This window comes from Gavia stellata, chromosome 8 (genome assembly GCF_030936135.1).
Source record: "Gavia stellata isolate bGavSte3 chromosome 8, bGavSte3.hap2, whole genome shotgun sequence".
Taxonomy (NCBI): Eukaryota; Metazoa; Chordata; class Aves; order Gaviiformes; family Gaviidae; genus Gavia; species Gavia stellata.
The window spans coordinates 19,325,172-19,344,635 of record NC_082601.1 but is presented as its reverse complement, the minus strand read 5'-3'; the positions used below and the strand labels follow the sequence as shown (position 1 = coordinate 19,344,635).

The 19,464-nt window shown below is 38.8% G+C and overlaps 1 protein-coding gene across 1 annotated transcript in view; it reads left to right on the top strand.

Moving 5' to 3' along the window:
* RBMS1 (RNA binding motif single stranded interacting protein 1) overlaps window positions 1-19,464 on the top strand; it is a 148,290-nt gene that overhangs the window by 89,560 nt on the left and 39,266 nt on the right. The window contains exon 3 of the mRNA XM_059820219.1: window positions 17,241-17,299. Coding sequence (XP_059676202.1) covers window positions 17,241-17,299 — 59 coding nt within the window. The remainder of the gene's footprint in view (window positions 1-17,240; window positions 17,300-19,464) is intronic.

Below are 19,464 nucleotides of genomic sequence, written 5' to 3'. Positions count from 1 at the left end.
GGTACATTAATAAGGACTTTTTCTTTAATGTCTGACTGAATGCAATCGTGAAGTAAGTGTTATGTTAACAGAAGATCTAAAACCAGGAGGAAAAAAAATGCTTCATACAGGGTAATACAAATACTGCAGAAATCTCAAATCTTTTATTTGCAAACCCTAAATGTGAAAAATAAAATTATCTAAACACTGGAAAAAGAGCCAAGCTACTTATTTCTGGTTTCAAGGACTCTGCTGATAGAGGAACTGAAGAGCTTTTGGAGCCTGGAGGCTAGCAGAGTTTTACAGTTCAGTACATAGTTTTATTTAGCCTCTATGTAAAATCTCCAAGGAACTGGTGTGTTAACAAACTCTGTGTAAAACAGAAACGTGTACCTATGCCGTTAAGACGATGGCAAGCTTGATTCCTGTTTGTTTGCAGTGTGCTTGCAAAGGTCTGATCCTAGAAAGCAGGGAGCACCCACCGGAGCCCGCAGCTCCTATTGCTGGTATTAGGGTTTAAAACCGCTTAGCACTCCGTAGTATGGACTTAGGATTTGTTTGATAGTGAAGGCTGAGCTTTTCAGCGATGTAATTGCACAGAGCCACGTGAACTCCATGGTCTCTGGTTCGTTCTTTGTTTTTTTTTGTTGTGTTTTGGTTTTTTTCTTCTTTTCAACCTGTAGTTGTGCAGTACCCCAAGGCAGAAATCTCCCCTGTGTCAAGTCTGAATGCCTCGGCTGAGTTCTGGAGAAGCCATTTGGCAAAGAGAGACTCTTTTCCTTCAAGGCCTGAGGGTATCAGCATGGTGGAGTATCCAGTGGAGCTGACTCAGCAGTGTGCATTTCCTTCCCCGCATTGCTGTTTGTAGTACTGTGATCTGAAAAGGAGTGTTTGTAAATAATTGCATTTTTTTTCTCCAGATATCCTGTATTCAACTCCCTACATTTCCCACACTTGAAGCTACTCGTTTTTATTGTGTGGCAGGCTTTGTCTTAACTTTATTGTTGAGGCTTTTTTATTTGTTGCCAAAGGCCTATTTGCTATATTTTGAAGATCTCAAATACTGAGAGGGAAAGTGTGGCTCCATGTTCCTTTTTCTCAGCAGCAGCTTACAGGGCTTCTGTGTTGCAGTACAGAGGTACAGTACCAGGAGTGAAAGACCATTAGCCAGGACTGCCTTGAAAACAATCCACCATCATACCAAGGCCTCAGCATGAATGTACTCTTTATTATGTAAATTAGGATCAATTCTTTTTGAACATCTTCCAAATATTCAGAGCTATGATATTCTAAAAATGCATAATTATCTGTCCCAGTCTTCCGTTCTTCCCAAGTGAATTCCATGTTACTTTGTTCGATGAGAAATACTGAAGTTTTTTCCACCCATTTTATTAATTGCTTATTCAGTTAAATATTTGTTAATGCTCTTTGAAGTCTAGGACACTCGCTTTGAATTATGCAGTTTCGCAAATGTCATTAAATATTTTGAAAAGAGTGGCCCTCCCAGGGAGAGGGGACAGCCCTGTCACTAATCAGCTGTTTCCCATCTACCACGTGAGCTGAGATTGAGGTGGCAGTCTAAGGAGCAAAGCTCACTGTTTTGGACAACTGAATTGGGTAGAATTGATAAGGTGCAATAAGTAGGTAGGTTTCAGCAGACCACAGAAAGGCCCAAGTTGTTAAGATGTTCTTGGGTAGATAGCCAGGGTGAGAAAAGTTTTTGAATCTGATTCCTTTTTGAAAGACAGGGAAGACTTAATTATTTTCCTCTTAAGTTTCCATTTAACCAATAAATTGCACTTTTTGAAGCAGTGATCTGAAGCAGACCTATGTTGGTCTAAATCGGTATGGAACATGGGACTTCGGCTTCATTTGTGGCGATTCTTTTGGTCTTTTCTATCAAAGATGTCGCCCTTGTTGATCAAGTGACACTGTCTGTATTGTCAAGATAGAGCCCTCCACCTGAACTCACTTGGGTCCAAACCCCTCACTTAATCAGAGGAGATCAGGGACTTCTCCACAATTGTAGCTGAAAGGTGAGCAGCAGCAAGAGTTTACTTTCAAAGGTAACTGGTTACTGACCAAGCATCCTAGTGATGTTTATATGGTGGATATAGGTTTTGGGAACATGGTTAGTTTCTTTATCTCATGGGATTAAAAAAATTAGACCATTTAATTAGAAACAGAGCAGAATACATCTAAATATATAGCTGTAAAGCCAGATGCTCAATTCTTTATAATTGGCTTGCCGTGTACTTCACAGCATACTAATAAAAACCCTTCTGAAAAAGGGATCCACTGCTGTTTATATCACCACAACAAAACTAGTTAAATTTTTGCCCTGAAAATGGGGAAATTAGTTCCTGTTTCTCTGGATGAAAATTTGTGAGTTCCTATGATAGAAGACACTTTAGTGCTGTTAGGACATTTGAGCTTTGCTCTTCTTTTTGTGGTAGTTAGCATGCCTTTTTTCTCCTTTGCTTAAGTGAAGGGGAGGGAGGCAGCTTTAAGTGCAGAGGAAAGAGTAAATTTTCATAATTTTATATTGTAGTCAGGAAGGAGTGTTTGAGGGCAATGTTTTCTTCCGCTCATTAGTATCCTTTCCAAACTTCTGCTTTGTTCAGTGGGACAGAATTTGCAGAAATTTTAATTGTTCCTCAGGGATTTAACTGGATTTGTATTTGGACCTGGGTTGCTGGTGTTCTGCCTTCTCCAGGATCTTATAGTTCTCTTCTGCTCATGCTTACGCCGAAAATATTTGACAACTCTTGAGTTCAGCTTCTGCAGTGATGGAGGAAATGTGAGGCTCTTTCTCTCAAATTGCTTTCCTCTGGTGGTAGAGGTCAGCATTTGGCTGTGACAGCTCTCCTTTATTTTTTTGGCAGACAGTTCTCTGACATTCTTATTGCTGAGATCATCCCCACTAGGGCTTTCAGAAGAACATCTGACTGGGGCTCAAATTCTTCACCTTCTGCTGTTCTAACCATATAGTATGTTATAGGAAAAGTCTCAGTCCTTCACTATTAATAATTAATTTGGTTCTGGATACCTTTTGTTGACTCAAAGATCCGTGAATTTGTGGTTTCTTCCTTTCACCGTGATTTGGTTTCATGTTGAGGGTGTGGATTCTTTTAATCCCAAGGATAATTTAGGAGAAAAAAAAGTATCATTAAAATACTGCAGTCTGAGTCATACCGGGTCTGTGAGTTTAGTTCCCTGGTCTTCCCACACAGCATTTCCGATATGCAGTGAGCTGAGGGTGTGCAGGAAGGACTGTAGAGTGACCTAGATACTGTTTAACTCTTTACTAAAAAGAGTGGCTTTCTGACATTGGATATAGCCATTGTCTCTTTCAATTCTCAGTCCTTTTCTGTGAGATAGCTGTATCCATTACATTTTCCTGCTTCTGAGTGTTTTTCATTAAAAATATTTTAAGATTTCTATTTGGATGGGTTTAAGCATCTTGTTTAGATAAATTGATCGGAAAAATTAGTAAATGAACTGTTTTAGAATCTGAAGCGTAGGTGTTGAGATTCATCCTCAAGTAGAAGTTACGGCTTCTTTCATATAGTGCTTTATCACTTTTAAGAGAAAAGTTCATTCTGCTGCCCTCTTGCAGACAAAGAAATAGTCATCTCAGACTCTCAATGATAAAAAAAGGTCTGTAAAGCCCAGAAACACTGTGACCATGTCATACAAGCTTCCTTGTTGGCATATGTTGTTGAATCTGTTCAAGAAAGGCTGTTGTGATACAGACTAACTTCACTGATTTTTGGGCTTGCCTGTCAGCTTTGCTGTCATGCAGTGGTTGGTTGATTTTTCTTGGCACTGTATCAGGATAAGTTTTTTGAATTGTCCCTTCTGTGGCTGCTGGTGCTCTGGGTTCATGACACTGCCACGGCTACTCCTTTTAAGAAACTTTGAATCTGCGTCTGTTTAATGTAGATGCCATCCAGCCTTGCAGTTGATACAGCCAGCTGGAGGATCCCCATTTTCTTTGAGCCTAGTTGACCCAGTCTTGAGTCACCCCTTTGCACAGGTGCTCATGGGTTGGGTTTTCCCTGCTAGGCCAGGATTAACCTCCCTTGTCTGTGTTCTTCACTGTGAAGCCCATCGATGCAAGTGCTTCCTGGTAGACACCAGCCAGGGCAGTCTGGGACACTGAATTTATCCTTCCATGGTGGCATTTGGCATAGTCGTTATACAAAAAAAACCCCCAAAACACTGGAAATGAGGGTCTGGGGGATCACATTGGTTTCAGCCAGCTTGGGTAGGTTCTACATGACAATCTGGTAGTGGGCAGCGTGCTGTGACTGCAGGTCTGTCTGCAGCTCAGGGCTAAGAGTAGGTTGAATGTGCAGTGGTTCCAGAAGACTTCAGTTGTTCTTGGCTAGCTGCCATAGTGATGGGATCAGAACAGGTTAATGGTGTTTTTAAAGAAAATGGTATATTTAAGCTACCCAAAGCAAATTTCCAGATAAGTATCTATTACATTCTCTTTGCAAAACTGCAGAAATCAAACTCTGCCTCCTGCTTGCTTCAATCAATATTCCAAAGACTGTCTATCTTAAACAGTGTGAAACTGAGGAAGTGTCACTGAATATGACCCTGACGCATCAGCCACAAAGGTTGCACTTTAGATTTTGTGTTACAGCTTGTGATTGCTCATGTATCTAAAATTTGGCAACAGATGGACAGTATTTTTTTTTAATGTATAACACTCCTCTGTCCCTATCTCAGCACTTAATACTACTGCAGACATCTTTTCAACAGAGCCATGCAGTTATAATCAATAATATGTGAGCTGATGTTTCTGCTCAATAACATATAGCCACTTAAATGCCCGTCTGAAGTATTTTGACCCCTGGAGAGAACTACTTTAGTACAACCATTTTCCCTATTGAAATGGAGATATTTGCTATTCAGCACAGCTGGGACTTGAGACTAGAGAAGCAGATTCAAATAGGGATCAGGTCCACATGCTGTGCTATTAAGGGGGCAAGGCCTCTGGAAGGTCTAGCAGTGGCTTTGAATAATTTGTCCATTTAGTGCTGTTCTAGCATGATTGACGTTAAGTTACCAGAAATTAAAGGAGATCAGACTCTAATATTAAATTTTACAGTTTCTCTGTAATTAGGTGTTAATTCCAGTATAGAATAGCCATTGAAAGCAAGATGTTACTGTGAGTATTTCATAAAAGAACAACTGTTAAAATGCAGTTCAGAGAGACTGGAAGTTATTTGAATGTATTGGGTTTTTTTTCCTCTTCTGCCCTCCAGACAGAAGGGGGGCAGTCAGCACTTTCCGAGATGGGGTGTTAAATTAGTGGAAGATGGAGGTAAGAACGAATAGGTATCTTTGTGTAGAAGGTATTTTAACCCAGCAGGCCAGGTCTTGGATTCATCCTGTTGGCTTAGCGTTGTCATAGTGTTAACAAAAACAGAAGGAAAACATACAAAATATGCTGACATATTTTAAAAAAATTATCAATGACAGGCATTATTCCAGTGGCCAAACATCCTCCATACAAGACAAATGCAAGAAAAAGCATTATGTGTGTGTGTGCATATATATGTATGTGTTTTTTTTGTATATGTCTATATGTAATTTACACAATATGTGAGACAGTTTTTTGTAGTTCAGAGTTGACAGATGGGTCAGAGCTTAGGAAATGGGATGTGGCTGAAAGTGCCCTTGTACTTTGGCAATCTCCAATCTCATGGTTTTCAAGACTTTGCCAACATATTGCTCGCGGCATCATTTATTTAAACTGAGAGTATAAGACTTGGTTAGCAACTTCACTAGAAGTGAAATTAATAGGCAAGAATAAATTAATCTTCTGCAAGTATGCAGGCTTGTAGCATTAATAGGTGTCTGTGTATCTATCCGGATAGGAGGTAATCTCACACTAGCTAGGACTGTAGCCAGAATAACACCTTTTGATTTATACTATTCTGACTAAAACAAGGAAAAAAAAAGTATTGGGAAGTGTTGATACATAATTTTATTTTTCCCTTGCCTTGTCCTTAATCCCCTTCCATGAGAAAAAGGAATATGCTTAGGAAAAGCCAAAATAAAGGACAGTGCACCATATGCTGACAATGAGTGAGTTTGGTTTCCTTGGATGGAGGAGGAGGAGGAATTGAAAAATAAAGGACTTTCAGGTAGAGAGACTAATTTATGCTCCTAAGCTGATCTGTGCTGTTTAGCACAGGGAAGAGAAAGGAGTTATAAATTATTAATAACAAGAACTGCTGTCTTATGTTTTCATAGTTTTATTCTTTCAAGCTGTTAGTGTAGGCTTTGCAAAATTGGTGAGGCTGAAATTTGTCAAGATTTATGGCTGGGTGTAGAAATATTGCCTTACTTTCAGATTAAAACAGCTAGCAGTGGTAAATCAATACATGGACGTCTGCAGACCTGCCATGAGCTTGGCTTATAAATACATATTAGCATTCATCTGGTTTAATTTCTCATCTTTCCAAATCATTGTCTTGATTAGCGATCATTTCTCAGTATGAAAAAAAGGATAAAAGAAATTGCTAGACTGTAGAAATAATATTCCAGACTTGTAATTTGAACCTGTTTGGAACTTTCATTATTTTGCTTTCAAATGAATTATGATTTTCAAAAAACCCCTGTATCTTTCATGGCTATGTGAAACCATGCTCTCCTACTTTTTGTATTCTTTCTGGGAGCCACAGGAACTATGATCATTTATTTTCAAAGAATATTGCTTCAGTTTTTGCTTTCAGTTGTGTGTAAAATGCAGATCTCTTTCAGTGCTTTACTCTTAACCCAGGCATAATTTGTGTCCTGTAGTGTTAGGGTAAGAGAACAACAGGGTGAGACCATTTGCTTTCTTAAAATAATATGGCTTTGTTCTTCCATCTCGTAGCTGTAGGAAACTGTAACCCCTTCCCTTATACCTGAATAGCCTTGTCAGTAGATGCACAGGCCAATTCCTGCAGAAAGTGTAGATGGTCCTATTTTTTTGAGTAAGAATGATTGTAGTACTAAAAAGTGGGTTAGCCAAGAGTTCCAAAAATCTTTTTAATTAATTATCTCTTCTGTAAAATAAGGATTGTCCATAGTTTGCTCTGCTAAACTGGATGCTGAATGATAGAGATTAGAAAGTGCAGCCTGCTTTGTAAGGCAGGAATTGGGAGGCAGACATCTTGAATTTTTTCTAATGCTGTAGCATTTACTGATAATTTCTTGTGCTAGTGTCTTAATATGTTAGTTGATTTATGATAATTTATGGTGAATCTTAGATTTGTTGTTTTTGACTAGCTGAGTAACTGCACAAATAATTTTCATATGAATGATCCTCAGTTCAGTGTCTTATGGTAAAACTTTCTATAATGCTTTCAGTGTAAGAGTACTTCATATAAATTACAATATACTATATTAGAAGTAGAATAGTAGCAAATCAGTTTCTAAACCATTCAATCTAATTTACGCACATCACTTCATATTTCATCCAACTCTAAATATTTTTCTCAAAGAACAATGCCGTGTAATTTATAAGAAAAACACAGAGTGGTCTTTCACTATCATTTGGTCATCAAACTCAGTAGAATGTTGGCAGGAAACAACACTTTCAGTGTCAACCAGCATTTGTGTCCCTGCAAACAGATGTTTGAAAATGTACGTAACTCTGCGTAGTTCACACCTTTTAAAATACTTCACCTATGAGTTTTCAAATGGCTAAATAGAAAAGTCTCCTAAAAGTATAGGCAAAAATAAGTTAGAAAGTATTTACTTAGCACTGCTGAACTGTTGATTTCATAAACTGTAAAGATTATGATAAACATAAACAATTTCCTTTTCTGAAAGAACAGACACTTTGGTTAATGCATTACTGTGATTTTTATTTTCTTTTTCTTCAGTTTAGGAGAAAGCAAGCCATGGTTACTTAGACAATACTTGCACTTCAAAGTGTGTCAAAGAGGCAAATCCGTCTGTGTTTCTGATAGGTTATTTATCCTGCTTAACCTATAAACTGTAAAGTAACGAGGCTACTGATAGATAGCCGAGCAGATGGTTCAGAGATTATGTTAAATCATCTCAGCTTGTCAGAAGTTAGGTTGGGTTACTGCAGGGGCAGTGGCTGCACGAAACGCTGAACGGGATCGTTTTTCTCAGTTTATTGCTTGAAATTCCATTTTTCTGCACAGCATGTGACGTCTTAGAATCATAGAATCTTTTAGGTTGGAAAAGACCTTTGAGATCATCAAGTCCAACCGTTAACCTAACCCTGCTAAGTCCACCACTAAACCATGTCCCTAAGCACCTCATCCACACGTCTTTTAAATACCTCCAGGGATGGTGACTCAACCACTTCCCTGGGCAGCCTGTGCCAATGTCTGACAGCCCTTTCAGTGAAGAAATTTTTCCTAATATCCAATCTAAACCTCCCCGGCACAACTTGTGGCCATTTCCTCTTGTCCTGTCACTTGTCACTTGGGAGAAGAGGCCAACACCCACCTCTCTGCAACCCCCTTTCAGGTAATTGTAGAGAGCGATAAGGTCTCCCCTCAGCCTCCTCTTCTGCAGACTGAACAACCCCAGTTCCCTCAGCCGCTCCTCAGAAGACTTGTGCTCCAGACCCCTCACCAGCTTCGTTGCCCTTCTCTGGACACGCTCCAGCACCTCAATGTCCTTCTTGTAGTGAGGGGCCCAAAACTGAACACAGTATTTGAGGTGCAGTAATCAACGAATTTAGGACTAGCATGTTAGTATCCTGGCTTTCATAAGAAGCATTCGGATGGTGTCTATGAAAGATGATCTCTTATGTGGTGCAAGAGGTTGGCTCTGCCACTTGCTGCTGTTGCTCTCTCCTTTTTCAGTGTCTAGAGCTGTTGCTTTGGTCTCTCCCTACCGTCAAGTTGAGCATTATCATCTTGCTAGCCTAGGAAAGATTAACTGGAAATTAAACACCGTGTGTTTAGTAGTAAAAATCACGTTGCAGTGGAGCAAGGACGGGCCAAGATTCAGGGCTTTGAAAAAAATCTCACCCTGAAGAGGGGGTGATTATTAATCATAGTTCTGCCAAATATCTGTATTCACATCCTCAGTGGAGTGACTGAGGCAACAGGTGATGACAAACTTGTCAGAGCCTAGAATAGAAGTTACAGGTTGATCCTTCAGAATTTGCCTTTTATTTTATTTTTTTTTAATTAACAAAAAAGCCCCCAAACAAACACTAATGTAAAGATTTTATACTTAAGTTTTTAAATCCCCTATTATTTTGATTCTACTGCTATTGTGTTTTTCTCAAAGTAGCATCAGTTGAATTCTTCCCAATGCCTGCCAGGGAAGAATACGAGCGCCTTCTCTTACTACTCCAAAAGCTCTTTAGAGGGGAGGCTTCATGGATGTTTTTTTTTTTTTCCCCCTTTCTCCATGATTGTGTCATCATAGTACTGAAGAATAACTGCTTTTTCACATATTGCAACATTTTAACCTTATAAAGTAGAACTAAACAAACATGCCATTACTTTATTTGTTGATTTAAGATTGACAAGAAAACACCTCTGGGGGAATTGTTGGAAATCTGTTGGTTTAGTACATGCTAGAAAGCCACATTAGGAATGCTGTTTTAGTGTCAGCTGTAATATGTCTTAAACATTTAAAATACCCGGAGATATTAAAAAAAGCAATTTTCCTCAGTTGTGCTAAATGAAAGGGCATTGTAAGCAGGTCATGCTTTTAAGTTAATCAATTTGTTGTGCAAAAAGGAGCATACTAATTGAAAAACCTTTGCAAAATGTCCTAAAAATAGCTGTAGGATGCTAACAGGACTTTTTCCCCTTGACTTTCCTTAGGAGCTGACTGAATGGATAGAGATTATTAGCATCTCTACAAAGCAAGTGGAAGCAAGTATTTCCTGATTCTAAAAACATTTCTTCCCTATCCCCACAGCTCATCCTCAGCTAAACCAGGAAATATCTACTCTTAAGAAAAACAAAACGGGTAGCTGAAAAATAATCATCTCCAAAATCATCTTCCTGTGTGTCACTTCACTATTCGTTAGAGTTTTCAATTCCTGGTTCTTTTTAGCTATGGAGTAGTTATGTTTGTGTAGAGTCTGTGTGTTATAACCTAAATATGTGTTAATAAAATACTGCTTTTTATCTGTTAAAATTAATACTACCCAAGAAACTGAGAATTCGCTAACACTTCACCAAATTGTATATGTCTGTTATGCTGAGGTCTTCTAAGGGTGGGTAACTGTAAGAGCTGATAGTATATCTGATTTTGCATCTGTTTTTGCTACTTCTGATACTTCTCAGTGAAATCTGGAATTGTAATCTACTGAGCCTGAAGAAAAGATCATTTGTACCAAAGTAATATTAGTTTGTACTAGTATTGGTACCTGCATCAGTAATGATGATGATATATGTTTTTATCCACTGATTCTTACTGAAGACACAAATATGCCAAACACAAATGAAGAATTAAAGGTAGAAGGGTTGTGAAGAAAGCTTTCTTGATCTTGTGAAGAATTTACAGCAGTGTGTAAGACTATTGAATTATCAGTAAAGCCGAAGTTCTGTGGGATTGCAGGTTTCAGGGGTTTTTTTGGTTTTTTATTTGTTTGGCCTTTTTTAGGGCACAGATCCTAACTCATCAAAAGTAGTCTTTACATTAATGGACAAAATGTAATTTTAGTCATTTTGTAAAGACAATCAAAACAGTAGTTGGCTTCCATAATAATAAATTCTAATTTATTTGGAGGTATTATTTATCTCCCAAGTAAAATAATAAAAAATGACAATGAGGACTACTTGGATATTTGGACACTTTGAAAATACTATCTTTCTCTCTGAAGTACCAGAGAGTCAAAGGGGCAATTAATAAGAAAGGAAGGAACTAGCTCTGTGTCAGAACCACATGACCATTTGACAGAATGTCATCAAAGCAGCGCTCTAACTTTTATTTAGGTTCATAAGGAAGTCCTATTTTGCACATAGTGAAAAAGATGATCCAATGCCTGAAACAGGGCACATCTGGCTGAGTTGATTAACCCAGTGCTTGAATATCTGATGCTAGTATAGGAGATTTTGCTGAACCAGGCAAATTAGCCAAATCTATAAAAATTTCAAAACACAACTTATACTAAGCTACATTATGCACACCCATTAACTGTGCAAATAAAAATAAGAAAAATATAACTGCAACTCTTTATGTAATGTTTAATTATGCACTAAAAATGATTGGTCCAGCTTTTGGTGGTAGGTAGTCGTTATGTTCCAGTAGCAAACCTTTAGGTTCATGCTAGTCATAAAGCAACTGAGCGATTCCAAAGAGTTTCTCAAAGAACAGTGTGTCTTCCAACAACAGAAAACAAAATACGGACAAAATGTTCTCAGCAATGTCTCCTTCTACACTAGGGCATAGATGTGGTGAAGAAGAATTTAAAAATGGAAACCATATGGTTTGATTCTGCTCTCCAAACTCAGTATACTGCTGGATTGAATAAATTTCTATATCAAGTTTTCGTAAGAGAACATTTACCCATAATTAAATAGCAGGATTAGAGTAGGCAATCACAAGGACTGGCAGTATTGTATTGACAATTATTTTTCTGAAATTCCCCTTATTGGGAAATTAAAAATTTGATACACGGAGAAACAAAAACTCCCTGTGTTTATCTGATCTTAAAAGGGAGCAAGAGCTTAAGGTTCAGTACACCACTTTCCCAAGATGCAGCAGAGAGAGGGAGGTATGGGAGCCAGATAAAACCTTTTGTACTGCTCAGAGGTGTTTTTTGGATCCAGCAGAAAAGATTGCTGGGGCTGATTCTGTTCCCTTGGCTGTGCTGTTGGCTTAGAAATGCCCTGAATGCTGGAAGAGCAGTGAGGTATGGGAGCCAGTTATCCCAAGTCAGCTCTTGCTGACTACTCCCTTGACTATTTTCCTCAGTTACAGGGAATTTTCTTTGCTCCTTTTGCACCAGGTGGCATAGAGGAGCTGAGAACTGCAGCATAGGGGAGGCCTTCCCACGGACTGCTCAGGTGCCTCCTCTTCAGGTCTCAGTCGAGATGAATGGGTTGGGCTTCCACATACTCTGTAAGTGAGATGGACTGTGGTGGGGACTTGGCAATTAAGACCGTTAGTTTCACGTAGATGTTTTGAGTCATACTGTTCGAAATAGAATACTCTGTGTTTGGGGAGGTGAGGATGCTGTCTTAAAAGTTGCGAATCAATGTTTTGCAGAAGTCAGCGTTTGTTACGTGTGTTTATTTAGGGTCATGCTGAAGGATAATATTATTCCCTTTCAAGCAGGAATTTGCTGCATTTAGAGCCCATGCAAGGTGCCCACTGACTGTTGTGCACTGAATAAGACCATGTTTGAATAAGAAAGTTATTTTTGGTTGGTTTCTTTTTTTTAAAAAGAAGCTGATTTACAGATTAAGCATCCACAATTGCATGTTCTTTTTAGTGTTACAATTAATATACAGGAATTGCTTTGGAAGTATTTGCTTTATCATTTTGTTCTAGTTCTCTACCCTAGTCTAAAGTAAGGTTTATTTTGATGTGGGTCCATTCAGCAACTGCAATGTATTTTAGGATTAACTGATCTGCTCTCCCCTGTGACGCTTCTTGCTGGATCTGCCTGTTTGTTGTGCTCTTTCTTGTCTTTGGGTCACCTGGTGAGAACATTGGCTCCCTACCAAAATTTTTGTGTTCAGCCAGGTTTTTTTTCCTTTCACAGTCCCACCTGATAGTGAGTTAATGTACTCAAAGCCACTTCTATGTTATGAAATTCATGCCTGGTTCTACCACATGATTCTGGCTCTTAGAAATAAACAACATTCCATGAAGGGCAGTGATAAGGTGCTAAGATGTAAAAATTAATCTAGAATAAACACAGAAGATACGCAGCATTGTTTCTGCATAGCAGAGGAGTTCTGACAGCACTGCAGTAACGCAAGGGATAGCAGCAGAATCTGAAGGCACGCTCTTTATACAGCTGGACTGGACTTAGGCAAAGGGAGAGCACTGCTCATCTTCAACACAAAGTTCTGGACAGTTCAGGATGGAGGACCTAAGCAGCTCTAAAAGGCAAGGACCTTCCATGGTAGCAGAGATCCTTCTGGCTTGTTAGTGTCCAAGTCAATGTCAGGTGGTAGAGAAACCCTTCATAGCACAAGCAGGAAGACAGTTTGAAAGTACTGCAAAGGGAAGCACTGTGAGCTTGGTGGTATGAGGTATATTACGTTAAGCTATTGTGGACAAAGATTTGAACAATTCATTCCAGACAACCCCTATCAAGCCTCTTACTGCCTGTTCTTATTGTACCTCCCCTAACGCACACACAGATAAGTTCTTTCAACACTCAATAGCACTTGTGGCAGAGACTTCAAGCTACTTCGTTCCCCATTCTTTGTTATGCTCATGATGGCATCTTATCGCCCTCACATTTGCAAGTATATTCATTATACTAGCAGATGTACAAAGGGAGAAAAATAAACAATGGTTCGGTTTGATCCATGTACTTAGTTTTCTAAGGACCCTTTTCTTTCATCATCATGGAGGTCACGAAAATTAGGCTTCAGAGATGTTTTAAATGCCAAAAGTATTTCTAGCTATTTGTAACAGATCTGTCAGTGTGATTATTTGCACTGGGTTTGACTGTTTTGCTGAACAATGTGATTTTTAAAAAGTGTATGTTGATGCTTTGCTTCAAGCCTTCCACTTCAAAAGTATCTAAGACAAAGGTATAGTGCTGTGTTTTGACATTCACGTTGCCTGGCAGTAGATCTTCTTAGGGCAGCTGACTAGGTGGGGTTACCCTTTCATTCCTGCGCAAAGAGTGTGTAATGGGCAGCGGTAAGCGGTAAGCATTGTCCTATTAAGTAGCAGTACAGCTTATCTTCCTAACTTGTTCAAAAACAAGTTTCTTCTTTATCTGGTATCCAAATATACATTTGTATCGGTGTTCTGTACTATAACGATAGCTTGTACACTGTTACTGAGCATACCCCTTTTAATCCCATAACCAATGCACCCTGGCAATTATTTACCTGCGTCTTATCCAAGCCCTCTCTTCCTTAATACGTTAGTTGACGTTGGTACAAGAGCTGTATAGAAGAGAGATGCAAAGCTGAAAACATTTTTCCATCTCCAAAGATAATTCAGACTAAAGAGAGAATGTGTTAATAGCACTCAAAAAAACCCCAACCAACAAAAAAACCAAACAAAAAACCCCATCTTCATTGCTGCTGAACATTAATTTGATGTTATTTTTGGGAGAAAAATATCCTAATTAGTTAGGAATACTTAGTTGCTTGTCACCAGCCAGATTAGCAGTTATTTCTCAAGAGCAGCACTTAATTTAAAAGGAAGCATATCTTTAAAAAAATGCTTCAGAGGAGAGGGGAATGAGCAATCACCAAATATTATAGAAGTGATTCTGCCAACCATGAGAGATGTGCTCTGCCTTAGGTAGCAAGTCTCACCAAGCATGTAAGTAAGGCTTTGGAGCAGAAGAGTAGCCTCAGCAGGGTGCCTAAGACAACTAGATATATCGCGTGAGCTTTGGGAGGAATGATGATCTTCAGGCAAGACCTAACATCACAAGCATCTTTGGAATATAAAAAACTTTGATGGGTTTTATAGCTCATTGATTTCTGGTGGGTTTCGATTGCAGTTGCATCTAACAAAATGAGCAATTGAATGCAGGAGCCTGTGTTAACAGCAGTATTAGGACTGCAGAATTGAGGAGGAAGGAAGTAGATCTTCATGACGGTCATCATTTGAAGGAAGCACTTATGAGGAACTGCAAGGAGTAAGTTCCCCTGATATCAGACCACATGGTGGGAGCAAGGAGGGGATGTATCCCTCTGCCCAGGCTGAAGTGGGGTAAACTGCGTTTCTGTGCTTCATGGCGTGAGTGGAGAGCTAGCACTTGGGAGGAGTATTCACAGGGAAAATCGTAGGAGAAATCCTGGTGATAGCTGCTATTGTTATACTGGTTCTCCGAATCGTTCCGAGATTCACACTGCTGAAACTTCTTGGCAGTCTTCCATGGCAGCTGGTTCTTTGCAGGAGCCGTGCTATCTAGGACAGTGATTTAATTCACTAGTGGTCTTGCATGTTGGAAGATGGTCCATGAAGTGGTTGTAAAGAACAGACATACAGGCACATGTTTACCGACTGGTGTGCATCAGCATCTGTGGGCCAGTGCAGTCCACAGCCAGCCCCTGACCCCCTTCCGTGACCAAACTGGCTGAGAGTTGCAGTTACTTTGTTTACATAGATACCCAGTGCTGTAGTTTTTGACCGTATCCACTTTCTACACTTTCACGAGCTGAAACAGTAGCAGGGACAAGATCATTCTTCAGGGATTTTTTCCCACGAAAGGTTATGTAGTGCTTCACTTTAAGAAGCTTAGGGAAGCTGATGGGGTATGGAGAATGCTGGCCAGCAAATATAATGCTGGGTGCAAGCGACTTGGGACACAAGAGTTCAGTGGATCTTGAAGAGCACTGTCCCTGAACAGTTTGCCTCTCTCATTTATGACATGTATGTTTACTTTGCACTCTGAAAAATTCTGGAGAAAGCTTCAAAAGTTTGGACTTATGAGGTGTAGAGCTTTCTAAATGGAATGACATATTTGGAAAATAAGTGGCACTAATAAGGAAGTACCTGCTCCAGGTATTACGCACAATTTCTATTGCTTTATTACACTTCTAGCATAATATATTTAGGTATGCACTGATTTTCATTGACACTTGTCAATTTTTAGGCTATAGATGGATAGTTCTATTTTATGTCAGTGCAGATGCTCACAGTTTCATATACAATAAGGAAGCCAACACCTAGTGGCTGGTGTCCCAAGTTTACCCCCTTGCAACTATTTGAAGCCACACAATAATTCATTAAATAAACAGAAGGTGCTTGAAACTGGTCGCAAAGAGTGATAACTACACTGAAACATGTATTTAAATGTTCTTTAGGGGGAAAGTACTTTGTAAATAGGCTTCATCCTTGAATAACTTTGCAAGTGAACAATTACTTGAGTACTCTTAACTAACTAAGCTTAACTGTATTTATTAGTCTCCTTATATATTTTGAAGAACTCCTAAGACTAATACAGCCACTGCAGAAATTGAGTCAGTTGTCTTTTGAAATAATATATTTTTGAAATGATACTCACTCTGTTGAAGTGATATTTAGCAAGTGAACTGGCAAAACTTCATTCTTCCCCAAATTCCACTTTATTGTGCTGATAACATTTGTCATATTTTTCAGTTCATTTTGGGTTCTTGTACATGATAAAGAACCTCTTAGCACACAGTGCTTAGGTATACCTGTTAATGTAATAAGTTACATTATATTCTCATGTGAAAACAAACTCACATTGCATTGTTTCTCTTTTATATACTCGCAGCACTGTATCAAATGTAGTTCACAAGCAAACAAAGGAGTTGTGGTACGGAACTTGGGAAACCTGTGCTCTGTTTCCGATTCTGCTGCTGCTGAAGGCCAAGGGAGTTGCTTTTTTTAAATTGGAACTGGGATTTGACTTCCAAGGAAAATGGCAAGTTTTCACCAGCAGCGACAACTTCTACTTTAAATTTGATCAAAAAACCTAATACTGATAAACTTTGCAGAGCACTTCAAAAATGGCAATCGTTCCTGTAGCTGGGATTGCTGTCCGCCTGTTTCCCAAGCTTAATTGCTCTTAGATCTCTGGGTGCTCACCGTTGGACTACCCAGGTACTGAGAAGCTGAGGAACAGGCAACGAGTGTGTTTTTCTTGTAAAAAAAAGAAAATCGAAACTTTCCTGAGGGATGTTTTGGTTTTAGTTGAAATTGTTTACATTTCAATTTTCCATTTTAAAAATACAGAAATTTTTTACCATCTTTGCTGATCAGCTTTCATAAATCTGACTTGGACTTGTCACCTTCCAGAACAGAATTTTTAATCTTTTCCTGTGTGTGTGGGAGAGATAGCGAAGTTTTTTACTTTTTTTTTTTTAAAGCACTTTTTGTCTGGCTTGTTTTGTGATTCTGCTGTGCTACTGAGAACATAGGGAGAACAGAATAAGATCATGCTTGAAATTGTTGACCTTTTTTGTCACTTCTATCTACGTATGAGCTTTCATTGTACAATTATATAGTCTATATATTATTCCATTTTGTTAAAAGTAAGGGGTAATAGGGTATAAAATAATGTGAATTGGGTATCTGTTGTAATAGGATGTTTTTTCTCATTTTCCTTACATATGTATAATGCATTTTAGGTATGGGAAAATTGTATCCACGAAGGCTATTTTGGATAAGACAACAAACAAATGCAAAGGTATGTATGTTTGCCTTTATATTACGTTAATCTGAAAGTCCTAACTGATTCTATAAAATACACTAATGTTGGATTTCAAGTGCTTTCAACTTTTTTTTTGCCATTCTTATTCCTGAACTAGTCTTATTCTTGCCCATAGTCAGTGTATTGAATAGATTTGTTTCCAGTGGAGCTGGCAGACAGCCTATGTCAGTGGTACAGCCAAGCCGGAGTGAAGCTGACATGCACAGTGGTGGCTGGCTGTTCGCCTCTATTTTAAAAACAAAAATGGAGTTAAAAGCAGCTTTTCCCCTTTTGCCCGGAGAAACTAGGGAAGCTTACAGAAGACCATTCAACTGTACTAAGCATCTGAAAAAATTATATATTGTGGAAATGAGCTCCATTGATTAGAGTAGTTTAAAGCAGCACTTAATTACATGTTCCAGTCCTCTAATTGTGTTTTGTTATATGCAACTGAATGTATTGGGAGCAAAGAGAGGGTTTGTTTTCACCAAAGTAATTGCAGCTGGAAAAAAATATTAGAAGTCCTTTAGATAAGCTGGATACAGCAGTTCACTGATTTTCATCACTCGTGCAATTACAGTGAGATCATATCCCAGGAACGTGCATGGTGGGAGAAGGTGTGGTAGCAGACACTGAAATATCAGATTTCAGACTTTCTTTTTTGCAATTAAGAGGATAATTTCTAAGCAAAGTGAAGAATTAAGTCGCTGGTTTAGCAATTTTAATAAGCGTAAAGATCATGAATGAGCATAAAGCTGATAGGCAGAGGCAGGAGAGGAGAGTTCATCATGAATTGAGATGCAGTTTTTGTGCAGAACTTGGAAGCAGTGCAGGGGCATAGCTTCTTAGCTCCCCATCTTAAGCAATTAAGGGGGTGCTGACAGTTCAGAAACAGAAATTTCTAGAAATCTTTTTTGCCAGCTTGTATGCAGATGTCATCTGCATATATTGTGACTAGGAAAGAGCAGATGCCCTTTTCAATTATTTTAATTCATTAATACCTGCGACAGCACTTAATTGATTTATTCTGTCCATTCCCCCAGTTCCTGAAGACTTCAGTAGCTCTGTCAGTGATACAGAAATTCTCACATTAATGTTTTAAGAGATTTAAGCTGACTTTTCCAATAGAGATCTTAAATCTCACTAGTGAAAAGTGGTAACTAAGAGTCTGTTGTAACAATATACAGTAAGTTAAGGCTGCAGGGAAGCTCACTGCATGTCATTGAAATTGCAGTAGGAGCATAAGTAGGCAGAATGCAGATACCTAACTGGAATTTAACCAAAAGATTGACAGCGTGTCTGGCTCTTGCCAAAAAACACCCCATGGGATTTAAAGTAACTGGAGCAACAAGTAATTGAGTTTATGTATCATCTAGAAGATGGCAAAGCCGGCTTTGATGGCATGCTTGGTATCAGCATGTAACTTCATCTGTATTGCACCCTGCAGTGCGGTGGTGTTGATAACCTGGGCTGTCATGGGTATGGAAAGCTAGTTTTGGCTATGGAAAGCTAGTTTTGCCTTGGCAGCACAAAACTTGATATGAGCTAACTCACTCTGTTTCATGTCAAGATTTAACAGTCCACAACACCACATGTTACACAGAACAATATGCTGCTTTCTTCAACTTCTTGGCAGGTTAAATAAGCTTGTGCTGATGTACAAGGCTGCTCAAGTTGTTTTTCCCAAGTTAAGGACTTTAAAGCTGGTTCAGTTATATCTTTACACAACCTTTTTTCTCAGTATAGACATACTGTAAAAGAATACCATTACCTTCTGAAGAAATAATTCCATTTTCTACTCCTCTAGAGCTTTTTTTAAATTGTTTTGTTTGTTTGTTTGTTTTCTTTTAACCCAACTTGACATTGGAGAGGGATTTCTTTAATATTTGAGACTGTTCACTGGTGGGAAGGAAGGGGGGTTGAAAAATGCAGAATGAGGTTTGCAGTAACATCTAGGGGAAGTAGCTTTCCAAACTCTGACTGCCTTTTGGTGACACTTGAGCATCCAACTCCCAGGTTGCATTAGATATCCCAGCCTGTAAGGTCAGTGTCTGTAAAGGCCAAGATATATTGTTGTTCAGATGTCGTGGAATCCATTAGCTGTACATTGTTGTTCAGAATAAGAAAAGAAGTTATTGCAAATATATGGAAATTGTTGCAAT